Source organism: Poromitra crassiceps (assembly GCF_964638095.1).
Source record: "Poromitra crassiceps genome assembly, chromosome: 22".
In the NCBI taxonomy this organism is placed as follows: domain Eukaryota; kingdom Metazoa; phylum Chordata; class Actinopteri; order Beryciformes; family Melamphaidae; genus Poromitra; species Poromitra crassiceps.
Genome location: NC_139647.1, coordinates 14714008 through 14741357, shown reverse-complemented (window position 1 = coordinate 14741357; position 27350 = coordinate 14714008). Strand labels below are relative to the sequence as shown.

Sequence of the window (27350 nt, the reverse complement as noted above, 5' to 3'; positions counted from 1 at the left end):
TTCATGCCTGAGTCGTGTCATACACACACACACACGCACGCACGCACGCGCACACACACGCGCACACACACACACACGCGCACACACACACACACACACACACACACACACACACACACACACACACACACACACACGCACACACACACACACACACACACACACACATCCAGTGGGATTTCCATACAGATGTTTTCAGCTCAAATGGAATGAAGATGAAAATGTGATGAAGTCACTGTTTGGCCAAAATGATTGATTTCAAGTCCAAATCTGTTTCATATTCCTGGCCTGTTTCACTGTCGTGATCTGATTTATGAAAGCAGAAAAAGGCACACAATTTGGGGGGCTCTCTGGATGCAATTTTCTTTTTACCATCATTTACATAATGAAAATAAAAAGTGATCAGGTAATAACAGAAAAGTGAACGTTTCGGTCCTCACACCATCCTCAGCGACCAAAGCGTTCACCTTTCTGTTGTCACTTTATCACTATGTCATTATGTCATTATTTTCATTATGTAAATATATATATTTTTTAATGCATCCAGAGAGCCTCCTCAGTGTGCGAGCCTTTTTCTGCGTTCTCATACTGACCTTATGCACCTGGCACACTCCTCGGGCACGCCTTGAGTTAAGAGCGCAAACTTTCCTTGTATATCACTGATCTAATTTATGTCAGACAGTCCACCATATTTGTAGTTGCTTACTGAAATGAATAATGGGGTTAGTGATTGATGGGAAACAGTGTACGTTATATATTAGCTAAAACATTATAGGGCACTAAGTCTTACAGTAAAAACCATTTGGCATTAAGGGTGCGTATTTTTTTTATAAGATTGGGCCCCAATTTTAAGCCCCTGTCAACATTTTGCACATACCAAAATATTGCTAAATGAGGCTCACAGAGATTGAATGTGCAGCTGTTAAACTCCCAGTACAACAAGTATTACATGAAATGTGGAATTTGGGGAGGAATCCTGACTCTGGAGTTGTTGGCCTTTTGAGGTGCAGAAGTCTTCATTCTGTTATCTGTCAGTTTTCATTCCCAACCGCTCCATTAGATTAAGAGGAATTTCTTAATCTGTGCACTACTCTCCCTCTCTCTCTCTCTCCCTCTCTTTCTCTCTCTCTCTCTCTCTCTCTCCCTCTCTCTCTCCCTCCCTCTCTCTCCCTCTCTCTCTCTCTCTCTCCCTCTCTTTCTCTCTCTCTCTCTCTCTCTCTCTCTCTCTCCCTCTCTCTCTCTCCCTCTCTCTCTCTCCCTCTCTCTCTCTCTCTCTCTCCCTCTCTCTCTCTCTCTCCCTCTCCCCTGGCTCATTTAGAGGTTAAAGAGGCCATCCTCTGGAATTCTTTTTTCTATCGCTGTCTCCTTAAATCTCACTATGTGGTCCGAAAGCCACTTCCGTCGCTTTCATCTGATGCCCTCCTGCTCTCCCACAGTTTGCCTGTTATGCCACAGATTTCACAGGATATGCTTGAATTAGACGCGTGTGATGTTTGTGTCGCTCGTAAACCTGTGTTCTCAAAGTTGCATAAAAGGGCGGAGCTGTTGAGGGTTAGCAGCAGCACTTAGCAGGAAGTGCAGGGTTGCAGCTTTTTCTGTTGGTTACATTTCAGCAGACAGATACATGATCACACAGATAAGATGCCTCCCAGGAAGACCTCAAACAGACGTGCACCTGCTGGGCTACAACAGAATCCCTTTCGCTGTAGGACATTCACTTCTGCATTGCCCTTTACCTGTATCCCTAGTATCCCATTTACTCTTTTTTTTTTTTTTTTTTTTTTACATTTACACAAAAATACTACAGAGAGTCGACAGAGTATTTGTAACATTTCAACCGCTTTAGAGTGATATTCAACAATTAAACTTAAAAAAACAAAACATAAACAACTTCTCTGAAAAGAGCACAGTATCTGACAACTACGGGAAATGCAGTTCAAATGATTTGCTAACCCTAATTTATTTCTTTTCCCCTGTATTTTATTGATTGATTTTGTTGGTTTACCCGCTGGTGCACCTGTTTGCTTTTTCTTTTCTTTTCCTTCTCTTTTATTATATATTTTTTTCTTTTTTCTTTTCTGCATATATTTATTTTTTAACTTTGATATTGTTTTAAATATATTGTCTTGATTGTTTGTTTTTCTTTCATTATTAGTCTTTAATTTGTTTAGATTTTCTTTTAAATAAGGTGAGACTCTATAAGCCCCTCCGGGATTCTTTCCCTCACCTGCACAATTTTCTTTGTATTAAGATACTTGTACTATCTGTTGTTATTCATTTTTTCTTTGTGCAAATAAACAATAAACTGTTTAACAGATGGTTAACAGATGATTATGATGAACATCACACTAGGTGCAGGTGTGTGGAACGGAGAGCAAACATAATCTGTTCATGTTTGTTGAATCTCAACTAATACGCTGTTAAAACAACAACTACAGACCAAAGCGAAACAGTTGAATTGTTGAACGTCAGCTAATCATCTCTTGAAATGTTACAAATACTCTGTAGACGCTCTGCAGGCGGACTATCCAAATAAAGTCTTCACAAAATATTTCATTTGGAAAAATGTTCAGTGTTGTCTTTTGGAGAGGATGGTGATGTAAAGAAAGACATGTTGAGGTTACACTGTCCTGTCCTAGAGGAAACCACATGTCACTCTTGTCTCTTCCCCCCTCTCTCTTCCTCCCTCCCTCCTTCCTGCTTTCTCTGCGTCTCTCTCGTCTTCTTCCATGGAAAAAGCCGGTCAGGGCTGTGCACTGCCTGTGGAGCCACTTTGGTTGCACAAGCCAATAGACCAAATCAGCGGGATGTTTACATTTACTTCCGGGTACCCCTGAGGTCCACACATTATAATGGCGGTGGACGGCACAAACTGACGTGTTGAAGACAAAAACAGACAAAGAAGACAAAAATGGTTCGTCCGTGTTGTGTTGTTGTTTAATATCATTCATAACAACACTTTCACTAACGTTAGTGGAGACCAGACTAGCTAATTTACCTGTTGGACCAGACTAGAGTAGACTTGAAGCTAAATTAAATTGACGTGGCGTCAGTAGCTCTGTCTGTACCAGGCTCTTTCTCGCCGAGAAGAGCCTGGTGACGCGAGGTTACTCTGTCTGTAACGTAAAAAAACAGCGAGTTTGACAGACAAACAAACGTTATTAGCTAGCTAACACTACATAAAACAAACACAGAAGAAAGGCTAGATACGTCGGACAAGCATGTTTACCAACCGTTTAACCATTTAAATTGAAAGTAGTCGGCCGAAAACAGCGAGAGGGTTTGACAGCATTTATTTGACAACACGCACATTTAAACCTGCCGCCTTCCCCAAGTGGTACCCGGAAGTAAATTTGTTTACATGGTGACGTCACGGTGATTTGGTCTATAGAGAGCCAAAGTGGAACGTCACTTCCTGCTTCAGCACTGTACCAGAGATTTTCATCCGCCATTTATTTTCCCATAGACATTTTGTAAAATGCTTGTAAAAATTGTTTTACTTGGTAAAACCAAATGGTTCAGATATGTTTAGAAACAGGAGAGACCACATAACATTTCACTCGGACCAAAAGGTAAAAAAAACTACGCATTTAAAGAAAATGTTTTTTCAATGTTTTTAAGTTTTGGTCTGAGTGAAATGTTCTATGGTCTCTCCCTAATCAAATTGTGTGTTTTTATGCAAATAACCAATATAGATGACAATAACAAAGGAAAAGGATAACATTTAGAATTTTGGACGGTTTACACTGACTTCAAGATGGTTGAAATTATTTTTCCGGGATGGTTCCGGGGCGGCGATGTCATTCTGCTACTGCTGTTACTTTGGTGAAAGTAATGCAAAAGTAGTGTAATAAGTAACGAGTTACTCTACACAGACAGTAATGTTGTAAAGTAACGTATTACTTTCAAATGAAAGTAACTAGTAATATGTAGTATATTACATTTTGAAAGTAACTTGCCCAACGCTGCTCAAGACTCCACTCGGACTCGAGTTACAGTGACTTGACTACAACAATGAAAATGACAGTGTAAATGAAATGCAGTCGTGCGTCTTCACACCAGCAGAGAGACAGTGGTCCCTCAGTGTGAGTGACCCAGCTGTTTGGGTTTGGGTTTGGGTTTTAGCGAGGAAGCAGGCCAGCCTAGCACTCCAAAAACCACAGCGCTCTTATTATAGACACAGTGGGAGACAGGGTGGATACCACCACGGCTATATGAGCAAATAGCAGAGAGCAACACTCAGCAGATCCAGACTCGCACGCGGGAGAGAACCAGCCGTAAACAACAACGCCTCCGCGCTGTCAGACTCCATCACAATGTGGCCATTGGAGACGCAGCTGCTGCAGCAGACAGGCCCGCGTCCTGCCATGGAATTAAACACTTCAGGAAAACATGCTGCATGCTAAAAGCAGCAGAAGAAGAGTGTGTAGGAAGAAAACATGCTGCATGCTAAAAGCAGCAGAAGAAGAGTGTGTAGGCTACTTACTATGTTCTCCCTTTTCACTGTCCAGAATCAGTGTTGGGCAAGTTACTTTCAAAATGTAATATACTACATATTACTAGTTACTTTCATTTGAAAGTAATAAGTTACTTTACAATGTTACTTTCTGTGTAGAGTAACTCGTTACTTATTACACTACTTTTGCATTACTTTCACCAAAACAACAGCAGCAGCAGAATGACATCGCTGCCCCGGAACCATCCCGAAAAATAATTTCAACCGCCTTGAAGTCAGTGTAAACAATCCAAAATTCTAAATGTTATTCTTTTCCTTTGTTATTGTCGTCTATAGTGGTTATTTGCATAAAAAACAAATAAGTTTGATTAGGAAATGATTGTATCTTTTTTAAATATGTGCTTTGATTTAATAAAATGTACTGTAACTCAATTTGTAACTTGAGTTACTTGACAAAGTAACTGGTATAATATTACTGAAATCCTATAAGTAATAAGTTATATTACTGAGTTACTGCTAAAAGTAATATATTACATGTAATATGTTACCTTTGTAATGAGTTACCCTTAACACTGCTTACTATGTTCTCCTTTTTCACTGTCCAGAATGTATAGTGACAGGAAGGCAGCAGGACATTGTACCTGAGTCACTCGTCATTTCATCTCGTGTCAGAATAGCTCTTTGTGTGGCTCAAACTATGGTCACGTTGGTGCTGATATGATGTGTATAATGTGTCAAATTAGCGGTAAGCTCATACGTTGTATATTATTATTATAGTGTGTTGTGTTTTGCACTTGTGATTTCATGGATGAAGCACTTCAGTCTTCCAAGAAGACAGATTCACAGGGCAGTGACGGGTGTATGTGAAATTCAACGGGATTGGCTAACAGGATCAGATTGATCCAAAATTCAGTTTCAGTGAAATATAGCAAGATAATATGTTAAGTTTGCAGTTAGCCAATGAGGGCATTTGGCTAGCTTCACCTCTGTCAAATGAAAAACACTTGTGTGCCTGCCTCTAAGCATGCTGGTCTAAAGAGCAGACTTCCTACAGGATCTGGCTTCAGGAATTGATCACACTCACTTGATGTTAACCTCTACAGGCCTACATCACAAGGCAGACATGTGACACACACGTGCATGCCACACACACACACACACACACACACACACACACACACACACACACACACACACACACACACACACACACACACACACACACACACACACATGTGCATGCCACACGCACGCACACACAGCTTATGGGAACTCATTTCCTATCTGGTGACTTCTTACAGCTACGGTAGGCTACACTACTCCAGCATAAAGACAAAAGTGGCTCTGTGCCAGGACACTAAATCACAGGGTTTCTGGCCACAAATGAAGTTATTTATTTATTTATTTATTTATTTATTTATTTATTTTTAGATTTTTAGATTTTTAGATTTTTAGATTTTATTTGAGATGTGTTCACATATGTGACGTCATACTTATATGGTGCAGTTCAGGTCAATAATTGATCCTACACCCTCCTTCAGTCAATCAACCACCAAACTGATGAGGAAGTTGTCTGAGGATAGGGGGGGGGGGGTAGGGTCTGTTACGGGGACCGACCACAAGTTCATATTAATTGGTTTTGTGTACAGCCCAATGTTGGCTACGATTGGAGACCATAGTTTGCTCATCTTTTTACACTGTAGGCCTATCTATCACCGGGTAGCCTACTTCTGAAGTGAGTGACTGGCATCTGGATCTGGCATGCCAGGAAACAGAAGGATGACACCGATGATTCACAAAACTTCAAAGATGTTACCCAACCAGACATGAGTTGATACTTCCGACCATGCCGCAATGTCATTTCACTATCAAATTATGAATATCTTCCTCCCCCGCCCCGCCCCCCTCGTGTAGTGACGAGAGGAAACGACCATGTGGTTGCTTGCTACCTTCAAGTGCTGTCGGAAATATTGAATAATTTGAGTGCGCTCAAATAACCTCAGAAGTCAATATGATTCGGAAAGTTGGAATTTTCAATTATGCCCAGTCACCCAGCTGTGGCATTATTGCACCATTTCAATCAAATGGCATTTGATTTATAAAACAAAACAGACACCAAATTACCAATTTATGATGTGTGGAATACGCGGTGAGTTTCTTGCTCTATTTTGGGGGGACGACACGAGTATGACTGCGGAGCTTGGAATTACAAGGAACACTTGAAGGCAGCATGTAGTCACTTCAACTTGAGCGGTTCGCAGACAGTCAGTCAGGAGGACACAGACGGGATCAGACTACACAGCCCCGCTCACTCAACCATTCTCACAACAGACTGCAAGGTAGGACACATTATTATGGATAAATAAGGAGTGTTTACATTGTTATTGTCGTCCGGGCACGAGTAGAACCTTTGGCTGTTCGTGGTTTTCTAACATGATTTTACTGTAAGCAAGGCGGTTTCTGATCACGGTCAGACGGTTGTAAGATTCTCTTTGGAGATTATAATATTTCCTTTTGACTTCGGTAGCCTATGAAGCAGCTTGGTTACATGATTATGGTTATATTTCTGTGGCTTAATATCTTGATGACCTAACATCGTTACTGACAATAAAACACACGGCCCGGTGTTTGCCTCCTTTGTTGACGGGCAAGTCGCGTGAAAGCGGAATTAAATTTAGCGCCAACTTCACGCATGGACTGTGATGTGTGGAGCATGTATGTAGGCAGGCGGTAGTACTGTAGGCATACTGAGAAGACGGGAGAAAAGTAGGCTACTTTTGTAACTTGAAATGTCGCAAACAATGTGAGATCGATTTATTCACTTTCATTGGATCCCTTCATTCATTTTAACGTTTTCTGCTAAAACCACACAAAAACTTTAGTAGCCTACACACACACACAGGGGTCCTACACACACCAGGGGTCCTTCCTTGAGGGGGTTCCAGGGGGTCCCCAGTCAAATTGATGGGCATTATTTATCTGCCAGAAGTAAACACAGTTAACATCAGGCTGTTTTGATCATAGTTTCACTCTTATCTCTCTACAATACAGAATGATGCAATTAGGGTCCACCATCCTCCTTGATATGAAAAAGGTTGAGAATAATTGACTATATATTGCCCACATATTGTGGGAAATTACTTAAATTATATTATGCCTAAATTAAGCTCTCAAAAGCCATTAAATATAGCATTTTAAGTCTTTCATTCGGTTTCAGAAGACTCAAATGTTGTCCCCCATCTCAGGTTGGAAATCAGCTCAGTCACACAGACTTTCGTCCAAATATTTCAGACCAAGTGTGGCATCAAATTGAATTTGATGGTGCCGCCTGCAAACACCCTGATTACAGCGTGTATCCCATGTGGCAGCTGATAATGCTTCGCATGTTGTCTGAGAGCATGTGTCTGTGTTAACTGGTTAGCATGTTGTAAGAGCATGTGTGAGTGTCTGTGTTAACTGGTTAGCATGTTGTGAGAGTGTGTGTGAGTGAGTGTGTGTGTTAACTGGTAGCATGTTTATGTCGCATGTGTGAGTGTGTGTGTTCACTGGTAGCATGTTGGGGGGACGTCCTGAGATCAATGCAAGCCTTTGGGTTGGCCAACTTTGCCTGTTAACTGTCCATTGAAAAAAACACAAGCAGGCCAGCGATGAGTCAAAAAGGGCGCGCAGTTTTATGACGGACTCTCCTTCCTGCTGTCTTAGACAACAATGGACAACCGTGTGGATTATATAATCAAGAATAACAGTAGGGTGTGACAAGTTTATATTTATGTAGGTCACCATCAAAGTCACTGCAATATTCATTACACACTTAAAAAGATGAGATTATTTTAATACGCCTTTGTGGCTGCTTTTGTCCAACACATTTACCAACACAAGAATGACTTGTATATTTGACCACAAACTGTTATTTAAAATGGCTTGTGTTGAAAGGTAACACACTGTTGTTGTCCCAAGGAAGCCACACAAATGACACCTTCTTGTGTAGGAGTGTTTCTTTTATGGCACTATTTCAGGATTTTCTGTAGTAGTATACTAGTTGTTGTTGTTTTGCCAGCTTAATATTTAGAGGGTTTATGGGATATTTCATCCTAATAATTTGTCCTATAGGGTTTCTAGTTGTTCATCATGAGGGATCTTCTCCGTCGTCCCGGGTGGGTGGTGTGTTTCACACGTGTCTGTCTTGAGTTATTTGTGTCTCTGCTGACCCTCCACCTACCAAGGAGCGGAGCGCCCCTAGAATGGAGGCTTTGTTTCCCGCTGAGCAGCTGACGGACTGCAGGCCGCGATCAGTGGCTGCAAACAAGCATCTGTTTTATACCAGAGGGAAAGACTTCAGTTTCCCACCTGCTTTATTGACATCCTTCTTCCTGTTTGTTGAAGTCTTTTAATTTGAAGCCGTCAGTGCTGTGACTGAGTGTAGCAGCAGGCTAATAAACAGTCTTTTAATTTGAAGCCGTCAGTGCTGTGACGGAGAGGCCATTTACACCTGGCGCTAACATGCGTTTTCTGTGATCATCAGATTGCAATCAGATCGTGTTTTATCACTTGAAAGTACAGGTGTAAACACCCCAAAACGCATTGAAGAAGGATTGCAATCTGATCGGCCAAACCACCTCCGGAGGTGGTCAGGGATGCATTGTGTACACATTGAACACAAGTGTAAATGCAATGTGTCCTCTCAATCTGGATACGGCAACTTTATGTGGATTGAGAGGACAACCATTTCTGCAATCTGATTGCAATCAGATTGCAATCTGATTGCAGAAAATGCATGTTAACGCCAGGTGTAAATGGAATCAGGCTGAAGTGATAAAATACAATCTGATTGCAATCTGATCACAGAAAACACATGTTAGCGCCAGGTGTAAATGGCCTCTTGAGTGTTGAAGTCTTTTAATTTGAAGCCGTCAGTGTTTGTTGACGTCTTTTAATTTGAAGCCCTCAGTGCTGTGACTGAGTGGAGCTGTAGCAGGCTAATAAACAGTGTGAGTAGTCATGGTGATACTTAAGCAAGGTGGTAACTGGCAGTTCATCAGTCAGCCATTTATCAGGAGGACCACTTGAATACAGGCTGGAGATGCTCTTTGTCCCCGGGCCTTTGTTCCTGCTGTCCTCCTCCTGAGTGGCAGGAGGCTGAAGACAATGGATTTGACGACCTTGTGTGACCCCTCCTTTCATCATGAACATGTGATATGTAGCCTAATTATTTGAATCATTTGATCTTTTTTCACCCCAGGTTTTCCCCCAATGATTTAGGTTCTACAGCTCACATTTGTTTGTAGTCGACTGCTATTTTCCGGATTCTCTCCCATTCTTTCCTTGCCGTTATTTTGTATTGCCCCGACGATTACATCCCAGTTTAGCAAAGCACGCGGGCGCGCAGGGTTTGCTCGTCTGCTCAGCGTTTCCTCCCGGGCTCATCCCTGCACACAGACCCTGCATCTGCTCGTCTGCTCAGCGTTTCCTCCCGGGCTCATCCCTGCACACAGACCCTGCATCTGCTCGTCTGCTCGGCGTTTCCTCCCGGGCTCATCCCTGCACACAGACCCTGCATCTGCTCGTCTGCTCGGCGTTTCCTCCCCGGGCTCATCCCTGCACACAGACCCTGCATCTGCTCGTCTGCTCGGCGTTTCCTCCCCAGGCTCATCCCTGCACACAGACCCTGCATCTGCCTGAACGTTTCTTCAGTGACATGAGGGGGACGAGCAGCGTACGGGGGCTCAGTAACGAGGAGAAGCGAGAGGGGCAGATCTTCACCAGGTCAGATGTGTCAAAGTTCAGTTATCATTGATCCAGGCAGCAGAGGAGGTGAGATGCCCCCCCTGCTGGCCTCCTGCTTCCATGCAGTTCTCCAGGCTGCCTGTGACTAAAGGATGAGACGTGAGCTCCTAATTCATGCTGTGCAATATAAGAAGATGGCCGCTCTTTTTAATATTCAGGACAAATCTAGCTCTTTAGAAAGAAACCTTCCCGTTTAGTTTATGCCCACGAGGCAACAACAGAACAGCTGGATCTGTTCATGATGGCTGTTTCTCTGCAGCCAGGAAACTCACTGGAAATGGAAAGTGCTGTGCGATGTGATGGACAATGGCATCCTCGTTGGGGAGTTGGGGGGGATTTATTAATGATTTATGCTTTTTGGCTGCGCCGCTGCAATGGAGAGCCAAAGTGGAACGTCACTTCCTGCTTCAGCACTGTAGGCAGAGATTTTCATCCGCCATTTACTTTCCCATAGACATTTCGTAAAATGCTTATAAACATAGTTTTACTTGTTCAAACCACCAAACGGTACAGATATATTTAGAAACAGGAGACATCGCATAACATTTCACTTTGACCAAAACTTTAAAAAAATCGGGTTTCAAGAAAATAGTTTTGGACCGAGTGAAATGTTCTATGTTCTCTCCCGATTCTAAATATAGCCGAACCGTTTGGTTTGACCAAGTAAAACTATTTTTATGAGCATTTTACGAAATGTCTATGGGAAAATAAAATGCAGAAGAAAATATCTAGTACAGTGCTGAAGCAGGAAGTGACGTTCCACTGACTCACATTAGGTTGAAAACAGGAAAGAACCTGAAGTTTCTTCTTTGTCATAACTTTCACAACAACACAACCTACTTCTGCTTATCCTCCTCTCCTCCTTTCTGCTCTACCGCTTCTCTGAACTGGGCTTGTTTAATGGCGCCCGTGCATCCCCCGCGATAATTAACCACAATGGTCCGTTGTAGAAGGCTCAGAGGTCGATGCCCCCTGCTCTCCCCAAAATTTCAATAAACCTTTGTGGCATATTATTACAATATAACAATACTGGTGTTGACAGTGTTGACAGTAATAGAAGATGCCAATTCATTCAAAACAATAAGCATTTTGCTTTTAGGAGCCTTGTGCCAGCGTGCAGCGCTGTTCCAAAACGTGTCAACGTGTGTCGTTGCCTGGGAAACGCACATCCCATAATACAACTGTTCGCATCGCATCCCATAATAGTATGATGATACTTGGGATGCCATTGCGAACGTAGATGCGAACAGGTTAGCTAAAAGTTTAGCGTCGCCAGCGACGGCCCCCACGGGGTACGTTTTGAAATCCCTCCAGGCCTGAAAGATTTTCTAGGGGAAACACTGGATGTCATACCTCGAATGTGTGGGGTATAAAAGCGATGTTCTGCTATGCTATGTTATCCCTGCTATCTCTCTATCTCTCTCTACTACCTGAAAGACATCTCTGTGGTTCTGACCGATCACCCGTAGCAAAGAGCATGGAAGGAAAGAGACGAAACTCCGGCCATTTTTGGAAACAGAATGCGCCTCGCAGTGGTCAGCTGCGGTAGCGCGGGCCCCTATAATCAGCCTCTCTAAACAGTAACTCAACGGGAGAACACTCTAAATTTCGTGGATTCACATCTTTTCTGGGCGTACTGCAAATCTTGATTGAAGTGGTGTAGTGCAGGGATGTAAAACAACAACCATATTGTGGAAACTAAGCAAAATTTTTCGTTTTTTTCTTTTAGTTTTTTCAAGATAAATAGTAAATGCAAAGGACCCGAGGTTAAAACCACGGCAACGCACTTCTGACGGAGTGGACGACAGCCGCATTAGCTATTTATCTTGAAAAAACTAAACAAAGAAAACGAAACATTTTGCTTAGTTTCCACAATATGGTTGTTGTTTTACATCCCTGCACTACACCACTTCAGTCAAGATTTGCAGTACGCCCAGAAAAGATGTGAATCCACGAAATTTAGAGTGTTCTCCCGTTGAGTTACTGTTTAGAGAGGCTGATTATAGGGGCCCGCGCTACCGCAGCTGACCACTGCGAGCCTGTGCGAGGTTCTTTTGGCGCTGTCACGCTTCCAAAAATAAAAAATGGCGGAGGCTGCTGGGCGCTGATGTTGCAATGGGGCAATATGGAGCTTTCAGTTCTTTCCATAAAAGTTCTTTGCCCGTAGCGAGCTCTTACCTAGGATCCAGCGAAACAACAACTTCCTTACAGCACCTTGTACCATGCCAGAACCGGCCCGCCAGAGGGTCCAATCTGGGCCACAGGATGACTTTGCAAAGTGTGAAAATTGCACTGAGAAGTCCTCCAGTGAATGTAATGCACCTGAAGGCTAAGAGGTAGCAGGTTTCAGGAGCAAGTTAAATATTAAGTAGCCTATTCAGGTTTTCTCTATTCATCACTAAATTGTAAACTATTTTCATTACCCCTTGACTATAGAGAATTGCACGGTTGGTGTCAATTATAATGCACAGTTACTTACAGACACTAAGTAGATTTGATAATTTGATAGGCCTATGTAGCTGAGATAACCCTATGTGAAAACATGCTCTTAACATCTACCTGTGATTCTTTATACTAAAAGAAACTAGGACTTTTGGAGGCATTGTTGTTATTTATAGGTTATTATTATTATGCATTGGTTTTCTTTGTCTGGTAAGCTTGAGACTAAATTGGCTCGCATGTGGCCCGTGAGCTAAAATGAGTTTGTTTGACACCCCCGCTGTAAAGGTTTGTTTGGTCTGGTCCGTCTCCACGGCTCTTCTTTGTCCATCGGAGCGTTATAGATTCCTTGGCCTACAGTCTTATTGGCTTGGTCCTTTTTAATTATTATTTGATGGCCATTAGTGAAAGAAAGGCCTGTGTGGGCAAGTTGTATAAGCTTACTGACTGGGAGATTGGCTAGTGGCTACCACTAAAACCAGGGCCGTTTCTCAATACCAAGAATATGCTCTTGTTCTTGTGTTCTTGGGGAGAACGTTCTTGCTAGTCGTTCTTGGAAGAATTAACTTGCTAGGTCACAAGCACACATGACGCTGTTGGCAGTTTGAGACGATGTGTTCTTGAGGGTATTGCGCAATACCAGCACAGAGGCCACCTGCAGTACTACACAAATAAAAAAAGCTCAGCTGATTTAGATGCAGCCAATTGTGCTCTGGAGCTTTTTGCCATTTTTCGCGATAAATGTTCGTAAAGTGGCACTTATTGAAACCTACTACCCTGCTTGTAGGCATCAAAAGTAATCAGAAATTAATTTAGTGATGAAATAAAACTTTAAATTGTAAAAAAACCTCCCGGAGCTTATGGCGTCTCCTCTGCTGCGTTCTGCCTTCGCTTATGCCAGAATGAATGCTGGGATATGTACCTTGCCAAGTTGACACAAGTCACCAACCAGAGCATCCTCGGTAAAGTGGGCGTGTCGAGAACACATCCGGGAATTTTAAGCGTTCTTGGCAAAATGTGAACTTTGCATTGGAACAGTACTTGGGGCTGCGACTGATGACGTTTCACAGGGACACAAGAACGCAAGAACACACACGAACCCTTATTGAGAAATGGCCCAGGACTGGATGTTGACGGGGGAGTTATGAAACTTCAAGGCAACGTTTCATTAGCTGCCCAGCAGGGTGACTGGCTGTGATTACAGTCGGCGTACTCTTGCTCACAAAAGGCGACCGCAGGCGCAGAGTGCTCAAATGGGAATGTTTCATCTAGACCAGTGGGTCTTCTCAGCTTCTCTGGCACTCGACTCCTTAGAACACAGCCAGGACTCTGTCGCTGCAGCTGTTCATCAAAACAACAATGAAAGTGGCTTGTTTGCTAAGCTAACATAGGAGTTTTGTAGGCGCTTCCTTGCCTAAAGGGATGAGACCGCATATGGCGCTGGTATTGGTCCATTCGCCACATGTGTGATGTGTGCATTGGCAATTTTATACTCTTTTTTTTTTTAGGGGTGTTCAAGCCAGTGTCGGAATGAGCCAGGGGCAAAAATCCCCCCACGAAATCTCAGAATCCCCCTAAAAACTGTGATCGATCGAGGGGCAAAAATTGCCCCCAAGATTCATGTCATTTTATTTTCATGATTCAATTCATTTAATTTCCATTTCCATCTGTAAAACACACTCTGCACCTGCAAGCTGTTTTAGCAACTTGATGCACTATTCACTTTTTTTATTTGAAAGTGCCCCCAACTTTTACACAGTGAATGAATGAATGAATGAATGAATGAAAGCTTTATTTCGGACTTTCAAAAAAAAAAGAAATAGTAATATACACAAGTAGTATCAATGTTACAAAATATATATATTTATAAGTGAAAAAGAAAAGAAAAGAAAACGAAAAAAAAAACGAAAATAATAATCAGAATACGTGACAGCAACGAGGTCCGAAAAGGAGTAGGATGAAGTACACTGTACTTATTTAGTCCTACCCCCTACTTTTACACAGTGGAGAATATTTTTCAAATTGCTCCATGAGCTACATTTAATCTCAGTAGCCCTAAATACAGTCATACTAATACAGTCATAATAGCCCGACAGACCCACTGTGAACATCACATAATCATTATGTAGAGAACAGTATCTCAGAATGCATTATGCAACAAGTCAAACCTGAAGGCTCATGTCACTTTAGGGACCGGTTGAGACTGAGCTGAAAGCTGATACCTACAGTATCTATCCAGTATTAGTTAGTATGGTGTATAATAATGTGCTCACTCAGTGCAGTAATGTATTGGTGGGACAGTTTGGGAGCGATGAGCAGGGGCAGGCTGTGTTTTGTGTCACCTGTTATTCTGGGAAGGAGATGAAATGGGAAACCTGCTTGGCAGACACACACAGAAGGCGGCCATATGAATGATGACTGTACAGTATATTATGCTTGTAAAGTGATATGGACTAATAACTCACTAGGCTAGTATGTGCGTTAAGGAATGGTGACCATGTTGTGCTTCTGAAGAGCGCATGTGTGATGGCGATCAGAGAGGGTCTAATTCTGAACCTACCCTGTAGTGATGGACCATATGGACAAAATCTGATATCACAATATTTCTGACCAAATTACCTCTATGGATATTGAGACAGTATTGTAGAGGGATGATGACTGCGTGTTGGTGCTTTCACAAAGTATTGACACAATGAGATGTTTTTGATAGGGATGGGCATTTTAAGCTATTTAAATACTAACTCGAGTACTCTCCTTCTATTATGAACGAGTGCTTGAGTACTTGCGCGCGCGGGGGGGGGGGGTGGCGCGGGCTGTGTGATTACTATGGTAATGACTGAGCAGGGGTAATCTGCTGTGTATGGGGCTGTTCACACATAACGTTTGCATTTTTGCATGGAAAAAGCGCTACCTGGAGCATTTTTTGTCAGGAGAGGGACTGACTGTGATATTAGGTGATGCTAAGCGAACATCTAAAGCCTACCTCAGACAGTATCTCAGATGGATGGATGGCATTAGCGCTTTGGAGCAGACAAGTTGTGAAACAAGCGAAGGCATTTCCAATACATGTCCATTGTTGCTGAATAGTGATCACCATGATGCGATTGTCTCCCAAAAAGTGATTATTTCTCCACATTTCTTGTGACTAACGGTATGGGAAATGACAGTGTAGTCAGTAAACTAGTGCAACGTGTTGAATGAGTTTTATTGGGCGTGCGCTATGAAGAAGCTCATTCGGGAGAATATCTCCAGCCACCATTTTCGGGAAGAGCTGGAAAACTTCTGTGTTAAAACTTTCAAAATAATGTTACTTAAACAAAAGTAAATAGCTTATTGATGCACGTTGGACGGTTGGAGGAGAAAAGGTATTTCAACGAATGAAGCAGCATCCTTGTATCAAAATACTCGTTGTGATGTTATATGGCGTGAAACTGTGGCTGTAACGCATTACTCAAAATAAATAAGGTTACAATAAGTGTTTTATTTTGAAAGCAACAAAGCGGATGACGTACTTGTACATTCTGGCTGACTTGACGCCCGGCTGTGCAGTTCATGCTGCCAGATCCACGTGACGATGCGTGCGTAAGGGGTGGGGAGTAGGGCGAGTACCCGAACAGCAGAAACGTTACTCGAGTACTGACGTTATGAACGAGTGCTCGAGTACTCGTGCCCATCCCTAGTTTTTGATAAATAATCATCAGTAATCAACCAAGAGGGTAAAGGCAAATAATAGAATAGTACTTTGAACAGAGACGAGATAGAGAGAGATGGCTTCAGTGTCTCTGTGTAACATTAGGTTTAGGCTCTGTTAAGTGAAACAAACAAAACAGATGGGGATTCAGACCATCCTTGTATTGGCTAACTGAACTAGTCCTTGAATGTGGTGTTGAAGGTGTCGCCGTGGGAAACCTGCTCTGCTCATTTCCTGTGACACACTTCCTGCCTAATGAAGGGCAGAGAAAAGAGTCTTGCTGCCTCCAGTGACCTGGAGGAGCTTTATGTTCCTTTATCTGCACATAATAATATAGTAATCCAGTAATCCTTTAAAAGTTAAAATATTGTGCAGGGGAGAGGTTAGAAGCCAAAAATGGCTGATAAAGGTACCACCCCCATATCAACATGAAAAATGATCATTTACAAAAGGAAATAAAAAAAGAACAAAGAAAAAAAAAGAGGATAATAATAGTTTCAAGACTAAGCAGTAAAATTGACAAAATCTAAAACTTACAAGGATTTTATACAACACAAATGAACGAGCACAACAAATTACCTGCTCGTCATATGACCGTGTGTGTGTGTGTGTGTGTGTGTGTGTGTGTGTGTGTGTGTGTGTGTGTGTGTGTGTGTGTGTGTGTGTGGGTGCGTGCGTGTGTGCGTGGAGTGCGGGAATGAAGGCTGCACTGTTGCAGAGGTATGCTGCGTCTCTTCCATCAGGATTAGACCCGTGATATATGTGTTATAAGGCCTCAGTTTTTACATAAAAGGTTGACGTCAACAATGACTCTTTCCTCCGAGACGCTCTCATAACACACACACACACACACACACACACACACACACACACACACACACACACACACACACACACACACACACACAAACACACACTCACACAGTACAGGCTAGGTCACACTCGACGAGCTAACACCATCCTGGGTGAGGTGCACAGATGGGAGAGAGAGCACACAGCCTGAATGCAGATTATGAACGGTGTAAAGACTGGAGACTGTGTTCACACACAGTCACAGTGTGTAGGACATTTAAAACATATTTTGGGGCAACTTTTGCCCCACTGTCTACAAAAACGGGGGCATTTGCAAAATTTTCGGGCACTTAAAAAAAAAGTAATTGCATAAAGTTGAGGCTACAGAAGCATTGTTGAAGCATACAGTGATTTGCTGATATCTGAGCTGTCATTGGCTGTTGTGCTCTCTCAGGCATTCTTAGCTCAAATATATACAGCGTCAACTTGAAACTATGTTTTAACTACCACACACAGCCTATAATATTATAGCCTATGTTTTTTTTGTTTTTGTTTTTTGTAAAATGCATTTTAAAAGATCGATACTGGGATTTATGTATCGATACTTGTTCCTTCACATGAATATCGATTCAATATCGATATATCGATTTTTTTTAACCCAGCCCTACTCTGCAGTGAGTCTTGCAGCTTTGGTGCTTAAGAGGGGAAACCAAGTGTCAGAGACTGAGGACAAACTGGAGTTTAACAGTCACACTATAGACTAACACTTCCTGTGTGTGTGTGTGTGTGTGTGGGGGGGGGGGGGGGTAGCGGTGGGCATCACTTCAAAACCAGGCACCCCGTGCCAGCTGGCGCAGTCTGATGACACATTTAGCACTTAGTACTTAACAGGAATTTGGAACCTGGCTGAACCAATGAGCCCTGTGACACATGGCGGCGTCTGTAATTCCATTGGCCGTGAGTAAAAGTGGGCGTGTCTCGAGGGCCAAAGTGGAGAGAGGTAGGAGGCCACGAGTTTAAAACCCTATTTTGGGTGTGTGAGTGTGTGTGTGTCATCGGTGCCTCAGTCAAAGGCCAGTCCAGGTCTAGCCAAGCCATGGTCAAAAAGGGTTGTTCTTCTGCAGGGCGGGACATACTCCACCACGCACGCTTCCAACCGCGAGGGCCGTGTGGCGGCCAATATGATGTCATGGCGGTGGGGGCGTGGCCATCGCAGCCGTAAAACGCGTGTCGCCAGATTTTTCTCGCAGTGCGCCGCTGTGCAGGGAGAGAGAGGAAGAGAAATGAAATTAAGTAAGTACACTGAGCCATGTTTTGACCACAGCTCTAGGCCTATATTTACATTCAATAAAAACAAGATGGCGATTCTATTCATGTGCTGATACGATCGTTTGAGAGTGAAACCACACTACTGAACATAATGGCATTCCATTGACTTTTAATTGAGTTTCATTGACTTTATCATGAGCCATTCACTGTACTATGTAAACAGCGGTGCTCTGAGGCCATGTTCAGACTAGGAGGCCAAATCTGATTTGTGAACTTTAGTGACCTATTAATGACTTTATCCAGATTGGTTTTATAAGTCTGGACGCTCCAAGTCTGATTTGTGTCACTTGTCCCAAACCACATATGGAGGTATTTTCCAATCTGCTTTCGACTGATGTGACTTCAGTGCGGACACGCAGATCCACCAAATCTAATTTGAACGTCACTCGCAACTCGTCATCAAATGCTTCTGTGCAGGAAAACCACGTCACCAACGTACATATTTACTGACACCCACGTCATTACCATAGCAACCCATGCACATAGGCTGTTTAGGTCTGGACACACAGATCCGACTTGAGAATCAGATTTGTGGCAGTGCGGACACGCTCCCAAATCAGATTTGGGAAACCAATCAAGATAATGATGATTAATGACTTTATCAGCAAATCAGATTTGCCTGTAATGTGAACATGGCCTAAGCAGCGGCCCGAGCGCGGAGTGCGCTCCCGGGTTGCAGAGCTCCTCGCGCCTCCTTGCGCTGCCTTCCTGGAGATTGTCCTAAGCTTCAGAAGTAGAATACACAACTGAGCTGATTTCCTTGCCAAATTGTTTGGAGCTTCTCTGTTTGGAGAAGGTGTCACACAGACATCTGAGTGCATGTCTTCCATCAGAACGAAGGAAGGAGAAGATGTTGTATTCCAATAATGGCTGTGTTAGGGTTAGGGCTGTTCGATTTTGCCTAAAAATTTAATTGACGATTTTTTCTCTCAAAACTCGCTTTTCGATTTTGATTTTTTTATACTATTATACTTCTCTAAACATGTGTTGCCTTGCAGAGCTCTTTTTTCCCCTCTTTTTTTCACAAGTCACAAATTACGCTTTTACTCTGAAGGCAGAACAACCCAACTTCCTGTTTTAGCCTAACTTGCTATGCCTAACTTCCTGGCTGTTGCTTGAGGGAGGTAGAAAGCAGGAGGGAGGGAGGTAGAAAGCAGGAGGGAGGTAGAAAGCAGGAGGGAGATAGAAACCAGGGATGGGAGGTAGAAAGCAGGAGGGAGGTAGAAAGCAGGGATGAGAGGGAGGTAGAAAGCAGGAGGGAGGTAGAAAGCAGGAGGGAGGTAGAAAGCAGGGATGAGAGGGAGGTAGAAAGCCGGGATGAGAGGGAGGTAGAAAGCCGGGATGAGAGGGAGGTAGAAAGCCGGGATGAGAGGGAGGTAGAAAGCCGGGATGAGAGGGAGGTAGAAAGCAGGAGGGAGGTAGAAAGCAGGAGGGAGGTAGAAAGCAGGAGGGAGGTAGAAAGCAGGGATGAGAGGGATGTAGAAAGCAGGAGGGAGGGAGGTAGAAAGCAGGAGGGAGGTAGATGTTTGATGAGAGAGAAATGAGGAGTGGAAATTGGAGGGAGAAGATAAATAATGTAATAGAGAGAGAGAGAGAGAGAGAGAGAGAGAGAGAGCAGTACAGAGAACGATGGATGAGAAACTAGGATGCAGAAAAGGTAGCCTATAACTGTATATCTCCAAAAGCTGCTATCTATGAGTTGGAGCGTATTCAACTATTGCACTTCAGTATAAGCTGAGTAAGAGAGCTTCACATAAGGCCTGGAATGTGAATAATTAGTGTAAAGAATGTGGAGCCGGGTTCAGGTTCGGGTTCGGGTGGAGGTTCGGGTGGAGGTGCAGGGAGAAAGGGAGGGATAGTCACACTGAGATGCAAAGAGGGGCCGGTCCACTAGACCGGTGGGTGGCAACCCACTAAACCTCTGTAAGGTATAAAATGAACCATGTGAAGTCCTGTTCGTATTGCACCTCACCAGAGGACAGAGGAAGTCCTGTTCGTATTGCACCTCACCAGAGGACATAGGAATCTGTCAGCCCTAGCTGAACTCTGCTCTGAGTAAGTTTGCTTTTCTGGAAGTCATGTTAGAGAATTTTGATTATATTTTTATTTTCCAATATTTGTACTATTGCTTGTTTTTATTGCCTTGTTAAGCACTTTGTAACATTTGTTTTGAAAAGTGCTATAAAAATAAAGATAAAGAAAAAGAATGATTTAATTAGGTGCGTTCTGATGCATTTAGGTTTTCACTAGGCCTGTGTTTAAGGGGCCTGCTATTGTGTGTGAGGCAATGTGTTTTTGCATGCTATGGATTTCTGAACGCTGTCTTGTGACTTTCACAACCATTGTGCAACTTTATCAAATGTCTTTTTTAGGTTTGTGTGCTGCCATTTTTAACCACTTGGATTTTTCTTGGTGCTGCTTTTTTCAGTTTTGATGACTGAGTAAGATACAGTGTAGTCACCACAGAGATATTAATATTCACCACAGAGATATGAATATTCACCACAGAGATATGAATATTCACCACAGAGATATGAAGTTGAGTTGAGATTGCTGAAGCTGCATCTAAGGCTTACGATTTTGATGCTGGCAAGCCGCCTCTGAATTTGGAACTTAGTTTAAAATTGAATTGATTAGTTGTTGTCTTGCTTTTTTATCATTCCTCCGCCGGCGGTAGCCGTAGCCAGACGAATTATGTTTTTGGGTTTTGTACGTCCGATAATCGTTTGACGTGATATCTCAGGAATGCCTTTACAGAATTGCTTCAAATTTGGCTCAAACGTCCACTTGGACTCAAGGATGAACTGATTGGATTTTGGTGGTCAAAGGTGGTGGTGGTGGTGAGGGAAAGGGGAGGGGCTAGGGGAAAGGGGTGGGGCTAGGGATGGGATCATAGGAAGGCCATAGAGAATCGAGATTCGAGGGGTGGTAGGGGGAGTGGCTAGCGGGGGTGTGGGTGGCGGTAGGTTGCGTGGGGAGGGAAAGGGGAGGGCCTAGGGGAAAGGGGCCATGTTGGCAGAGGCATACAATCGTGAGGCAGACGGTTATTTCTAGTTTAAATTCTGTTACGTAACCTGTCACTTGTTTACAGTGCAAGTAGAGTTTGTTTGAACCAAGATCATCTAGAAGAAGGAGATGGCTGATATTGATGTTCCTGCCATGTGTTCTCCTTTGTGATTTCAGACCTGCTGCTGCCAGCCTCGTTAAAGCCTGACTGAACACCATGACGGCCATGAATGCACCCCGGGACAAGTAAGAGACACTCTTTAAAAATCACTCACAACTGTTACTGTCATGAACTGTTACTGTGATGAACTGTTACTGTGATCAACTGTTACTGTGATCAACCTGTTACTGTGATCAACTGTTACTGTGATCAACCTGTTGTTTCACCCAACCTACATGTCTGCTCGTGAGAGAGATGTGACTGACTTTAATGTTTATGCCTCTTGAACGTTTGTCATCATTCAGCAGCACTAACACAGTGATGTTCTTCTGTTATTTATGGATTTTTGCAGTCTTCAAGTCTAGTGTGAAGATTTTAGTTTCCATTTGTTATTGTTACTTTTTAGTCTCTTGTTAGTTTTCAGATTTGCAAAATTAGATTGGCGCGAGTCTAGTTTTTGTTTGTTGACATGAAGTTGGAATGACTTGACACTGATGTATTTCCATGTGAACCTCCTGGTGTCTCTCTTCTCAGATACTATGCAGTGTGGTTAATTTTCTTCATCCTGGGCTTGGGAACCCTCCTGCCATGGAATTTCTTCATGACTGCAACGATGGTAAGGTCAAGCCACATTATCATCTGTTTGTAATCATTTCACTGTATGCAGGGAAGTACAGTAGCTTAACTACGAAAATAGTGTCTCGCAAGATGGACTGAAAAGGCCGCTGTTTATCTCCCTTTCTGCTGCAGCATGTTGAAGAACTTAATGTTCAGCTTGAACAACACCCGTTCTGATTATTATAGAGCAAGATGATGGCTTCCACTACACAACACTGTATTCACGTAGGCTACGTTACATATTTGCGGGAGTGGGAGGAATCTCGCATTTGTACTGATGTCCAGCATGACTGATGACCGAGGGAAAACGTGAGTTTGTTTACTGCGTCGCATGTAATTAACGAGGAGATCCCGCAACTTTCTTTTTAGGAGGCACTGTGGCCAGTTCATATATGCCAAACTGGCCCGTGTGGAGAGTTAATTTGAGAAGGGGCATTAATTACCAAACTGCGGGGCATCCACCACACTGTCTGTTTGACCGTGGTATTCCTGCTCTGGATGATGCCCTGGGCGACAGTTGGTGCCCTACGCCCAGTGCGTTGTGCGCGTGTAGGGGGCGGCGGCCCTGTCTCTCTCTCTCTCTCTCCAGTACTTCACCAGTATCTCTCTCTCTCTCTCTCTCCAGTACTTCACCAGTATCTCTCTCTCTCTCTCTCTAGTACTTCACCAGTATCTCTCTCTTTCTCTCTCTCTCCAGTACTTCACCAGTATCTCTCTCTCTCTCTCTCTCTCCAGTACTTCACCAGTATCTCTCTCTCTCTCTCCAGTACTTCACCAGTATCTCTCTCTCTCTCTCTCTCCAGTACTTTACCAGTATCTCTCTCTCTCTCTCCAGTACTTCACCAGTATCTCTCTCTCTCTCTCTCTCCAGTACTTCACCAGTATCTCTCTCTCTCTCTCCAGTACTTTACCAGTATCTCTCTCTCTCCAGTACTTCACCAGTATCTCTCTCTCTCTCTCTCCAGTACTTCACCAGTATCTCTCTCTCTCTCTCTCTCTCTCTCTCTAGTACTTCACCAGTATCTCTCTCTCTCTCCAGTACTTTACCAGTATCTCTCTCTCTCTCTCCAGTACTTCACCAGTATCTCTCTCTCTCTCTCCAGTACTTCACCAGTATCTCTCTCTCTCTCTCTCTCCAGTACTTCACCAGTATCTCTCTCTCTCTCCAGTACTTCACCAGTATCTCTCTCTCTCTCTCTCCAGTACTTCACCAGTATCTCTCTCTCTCTCCAGTACTTTACCAGTATATATCTCTCTCTCTCTCTCCAGTACTTCACCAGTATCTCTCTCTCTCTCCAGTACTTCACCAGTATCTCTCTCTCTCTCTCTCTCTCTCTCCAGTACTTCACCAGTATCTCTCTCTCTCTCTCCAGTACTTTACCAGTATCTCTCTCTCTCTCTCTCCAGTACTTCACCAGTATCTCTCTCTCTCTCTCTCCAGTACTTTACCAGTATCTCTCTCTCTCTCTCCAGTACTTCACCAGTATCTCTCTCTCTCTCTCTCTCCAGTACTTCACCAGTATCTCTCTCTCTCTCTCCAGTACTTCACCAGTATCTCTCTCTCTCTCCAGTACTTCACCAGTATCTCTCTCTCTCTCTCCAGTACTTCACCAGTATCTCTCTCTCTCTCCAGTACTTCACCAGTAGGCTGAAGGACAACCAGACTGTGGCTGCTAACGTGACGTCGGCAGGCGGGGATACTCGCAATGTTCTGGAGTCAAAGTTCAACAACGTGATGACGCTGTGCGCCATGGTGCCTCTGCTCATCTTCACCTGCCTCAACTCCTTCATACACCAGAGGTAGGCGCTCTCCACACAAACATGCAGCTCCTTCATACACCAGAGGTAGGCGCTCTCCACACAAACATGCAGCTCCTTCATACACCAGAGGTAGGCGCTCTCCACACAAACATGCAACTCCTTCATACACCAGAGGTAGGCGCTCTCCACACAAACATGCAGCTCCTTCATACACCAGAGGTAGGCGCTCTCCACACAAACATGCAGCTCCTTCATACACCAGAGGTAGGCGCTCTCCACACAAACATGCAACTCCTTCATACACCAGAGGTAGGCGCTCTCCACACAAACATGCAACTCCTTCATACACCAGAGGTAGGTGCTCTCCACACAAACATGCAGAGATCCTTTAGAACAGTGATACTCAACTTGCAGCCCACGGGCCACATGTGGCCCACGGCGCCCCCTGTGTGGCCCGCGATGGAATTGCAAAAACAGTGCACCCGAACGCAACATGCAAGATACCCGCTGAATAAGTGTCCAAATGTTCAGGTCATTCTGGCAAATACTCCACTTCTGTTATAGCATTTCAGTCTGGAATATGGAATATCTTTCAATAATCTATGGTTTAGCTGCTAAATTGTCAAATACCGCCGTCTGCTCGCTACCCAGGCACTTATGTATGTACTTCCTAACTAACTTAACCTAACTAACTATCCGGTGTGCACAACATTGTCAGACTAAACTCCGGCTGACACCCCAAAAACCTACAATCCGCTACAGAAAAATGTACTGTATATTGTTCACGAAAGTGGCCCCCGGGCAAAGCAAGTTGAGTATCCCTGCTTTAGAGAGTAAGTGTTGTGGAAAGCTTAGTCATGTAACACAGTTAGGTAACAATATGACTTGAATGACCTGGTAACTGATCAGTGTTGCTGCTACATTCAGCAGCTGACGAGAGGCAACTTGTGATCAAGGCCCTGATGTGTTGTTGATGTTATTTTTTGAATGCAGAATCGTTGTGCCGCACCTGTCCTCTGACCTCTAGTGGGCTATTTTAAGATTGCAAGTTGATTACTTTAACTCAACTCTTCACAAAGTAGATATTAAAATGTACCAAGAGAAGATGAAGATATAGGAGGAACTAATGGTGATGAACGAATGATTTCTGGAAATGTTCAAGCGGTTAGTGTTGCCGAATGCGGTCGTTTGGAGCCGCTAATGGATGAAGTACTAGCTTCAGTCTGCAGAAAGAGGAAAAATAATCAATTCAATAACAATCAACTGCTTTCTGATTATGCCTCTGAACATATGACCAACATTTATACCTTGCACTAGTCTTCTTTGGACTAGATGTGTAGACAATGGCTCAAAATTGATAGAATACATACATAACATAACATAACATAACAACACAAATAGCTTTTCAAATAGAACAAGAATAGCCCCCCCCCCCCTCCAACAGAACCCCTCAGTATCATATCATCCCTGTGGTGTGTGTGTGTGTGTGTGTGTGTAGTACATCTGTATGCCTGCGTAAGTATGTTTGTTTTAATTAGAGTTGGATAGAGAGAAGATCTGGAGTGGACTCACTCTGCTGTGGTTGACCTTCTCCTGCACAAACACACTCAGGAATGCTATTCATCTCCTCCACCTTACCTCTCTCCCTGTGGTTCTTCTCTCCAACCTTTGTCCCACTCGTCTCTTCCTGTCCTCCATCTACTCTCTCTCTCTCTCACTCACTCACTCACTCACTCACACACACACACACACACACACACACACACACACACACACACTTCTCGTCGCGGTCATCTCTTTTTGCTACACTTGACCAGTGATGGGCAAGCTAGTTGGAAAATGTAGTAAGCTAACTATCAGTTACTCTCGATTAAATATAGCTAAACTACATTGAAGCCTAAAATACACTGGTCAGAGGTCTCATTTTAATATGATTAATTATGGCTAAACATTTTGATTGGTGGTTTGGCTTAATATATGATTATGACTAATCGTTTTGATTGGCGGTTTGGCTTAATATATGATTATGGCTAATCGTTTTGATTGGCGGTTTGGCTTAATATATGATTATGACTAATCGTTTTGATTGGCGGTTTGGCTTAATATATGATTATGGCTAATCGTTTTGATTGGTGGTTTGGCTTAATATATGATTATGGCTAATCGTTTTGATTGGCGGTTTGGCTTAATATATGATTATGGCTAATCATTTTGATTGGCGGTTTGGGTTAATATATGATTATGGCTAATCGTTTTGATTGGCGGTTTGGCTTAATATATGATTATGGCTAATCATTTTGATTGGCGGTTTGGGTGGTGTATGACGGGATTCCTTGAAGTGCAGCAGCCGAAGAGGAGACTCATGCATGACGAAGAGCGCCGCCTTGAAAGTATCCACCTGTTCCTCTGCCTTGTTCTTGTGTCTGTCCAGAGGGGACAGGCTGACCTGTTCCTCTGCCTTGTTCTTGTGTCTGTCCAGAGGGGACAGGCTGACCTGTTCCTCTGCCTTGTTCTTGTGTCTGTCCAGAGGGGACAGGCTGACCTGTTCCTCTGCCTTGTTCTTGTGTCTGTCCAGAGGGGACAGGCTGCATGATGTGTTTTCTGGATATTTCAATTCAAATGATCTCCACGATGTCTTGTGTCTCTAAGGATTCCTCAGAAGCTGCGGATCTCGGGCAGCCTGACGGTCATCCTGGTGGTCTTCCTGCTGACGGCGGTGCTGGTCAAGGTGGACATGGCCCCGCTGCCCTTCTTCACTCTCACTATGATCAAAATCATCTGCATCAACTGTGAGTAGAGATGCTGCCTTCATCAAACCATCACTGTAACAAAATGATGCTTTCTTCATGAGTGGGAAAGTCTGTCTGAAGTCCGTGCTGCTTCATGGTCAGCGGCCGGCAGAGTGTTTGTGCTCCTCCTCCCTCTAAAAGAGCAGATCCACTGGAGCTGGTAGGGACTCAGTGTCCGTGTCCGTGACACTTCAGCGGGGCAGAGTCTTGCTGATAGGGAGGTGTCCAAAAGAATAGTCATTTAAGAATAGTTTCTGAATCGATTCTCAACTCTCAAATTCCAAAATCCTTTTTTTAATGTAAGAGTATATATATATTTTTTTTTATTACTTTAAATAAGGCTTTTATTTGTGCAAGTTTAGCATGAATAAATGTTACCTTTTGTCTTAGGTTTGCCTTTGTGTACCATTTACATTATTGCAATCAGTTGATACAACCTTTTTCAAAATATAAAAACTAGATAATCTTACACACTTTATTCTGCTTTCATGCCGTCATTTTCTGGAGTGGATCCTGAAATCCCCC

General features: G+C 43.4%; 1 protein-coding gene across 1 annotated transcript in view; it reads left to right on the top strand.

Annotated features, from left to right (window-relative positions):
* The first annotated feature begins 6732 nt into the window (after positions 1-6732).
* Positions 6733-27350, top strand: part of LOC310796223 (equilibrative nucleoside transporter 1-like) — a 31760-nt gene continuing 11142 nt past the window's right edge. Inside the window, exons 1-5 of the mRNA XM_083658369.1 lie at positions 6733-6795; positions 21675-21743; positions 22192-22273; positions 23909-24075; positions 26686-26825. Of these exons, the coding sequence (XP_083514495.1) occupies positions 21715-21743; positions 22192-22273; positions 23909-24075; positions 26686-26825 (418 nt within the window). The 5' untranslated portion in view covers positions 6733-6795; positions 21675-21714. The remainder of the gene's footprint in view (positions 6796-21674; positions 21744-22191; positions 22274-23908; positions 24076-26685; positions 26826-27350) is intronic.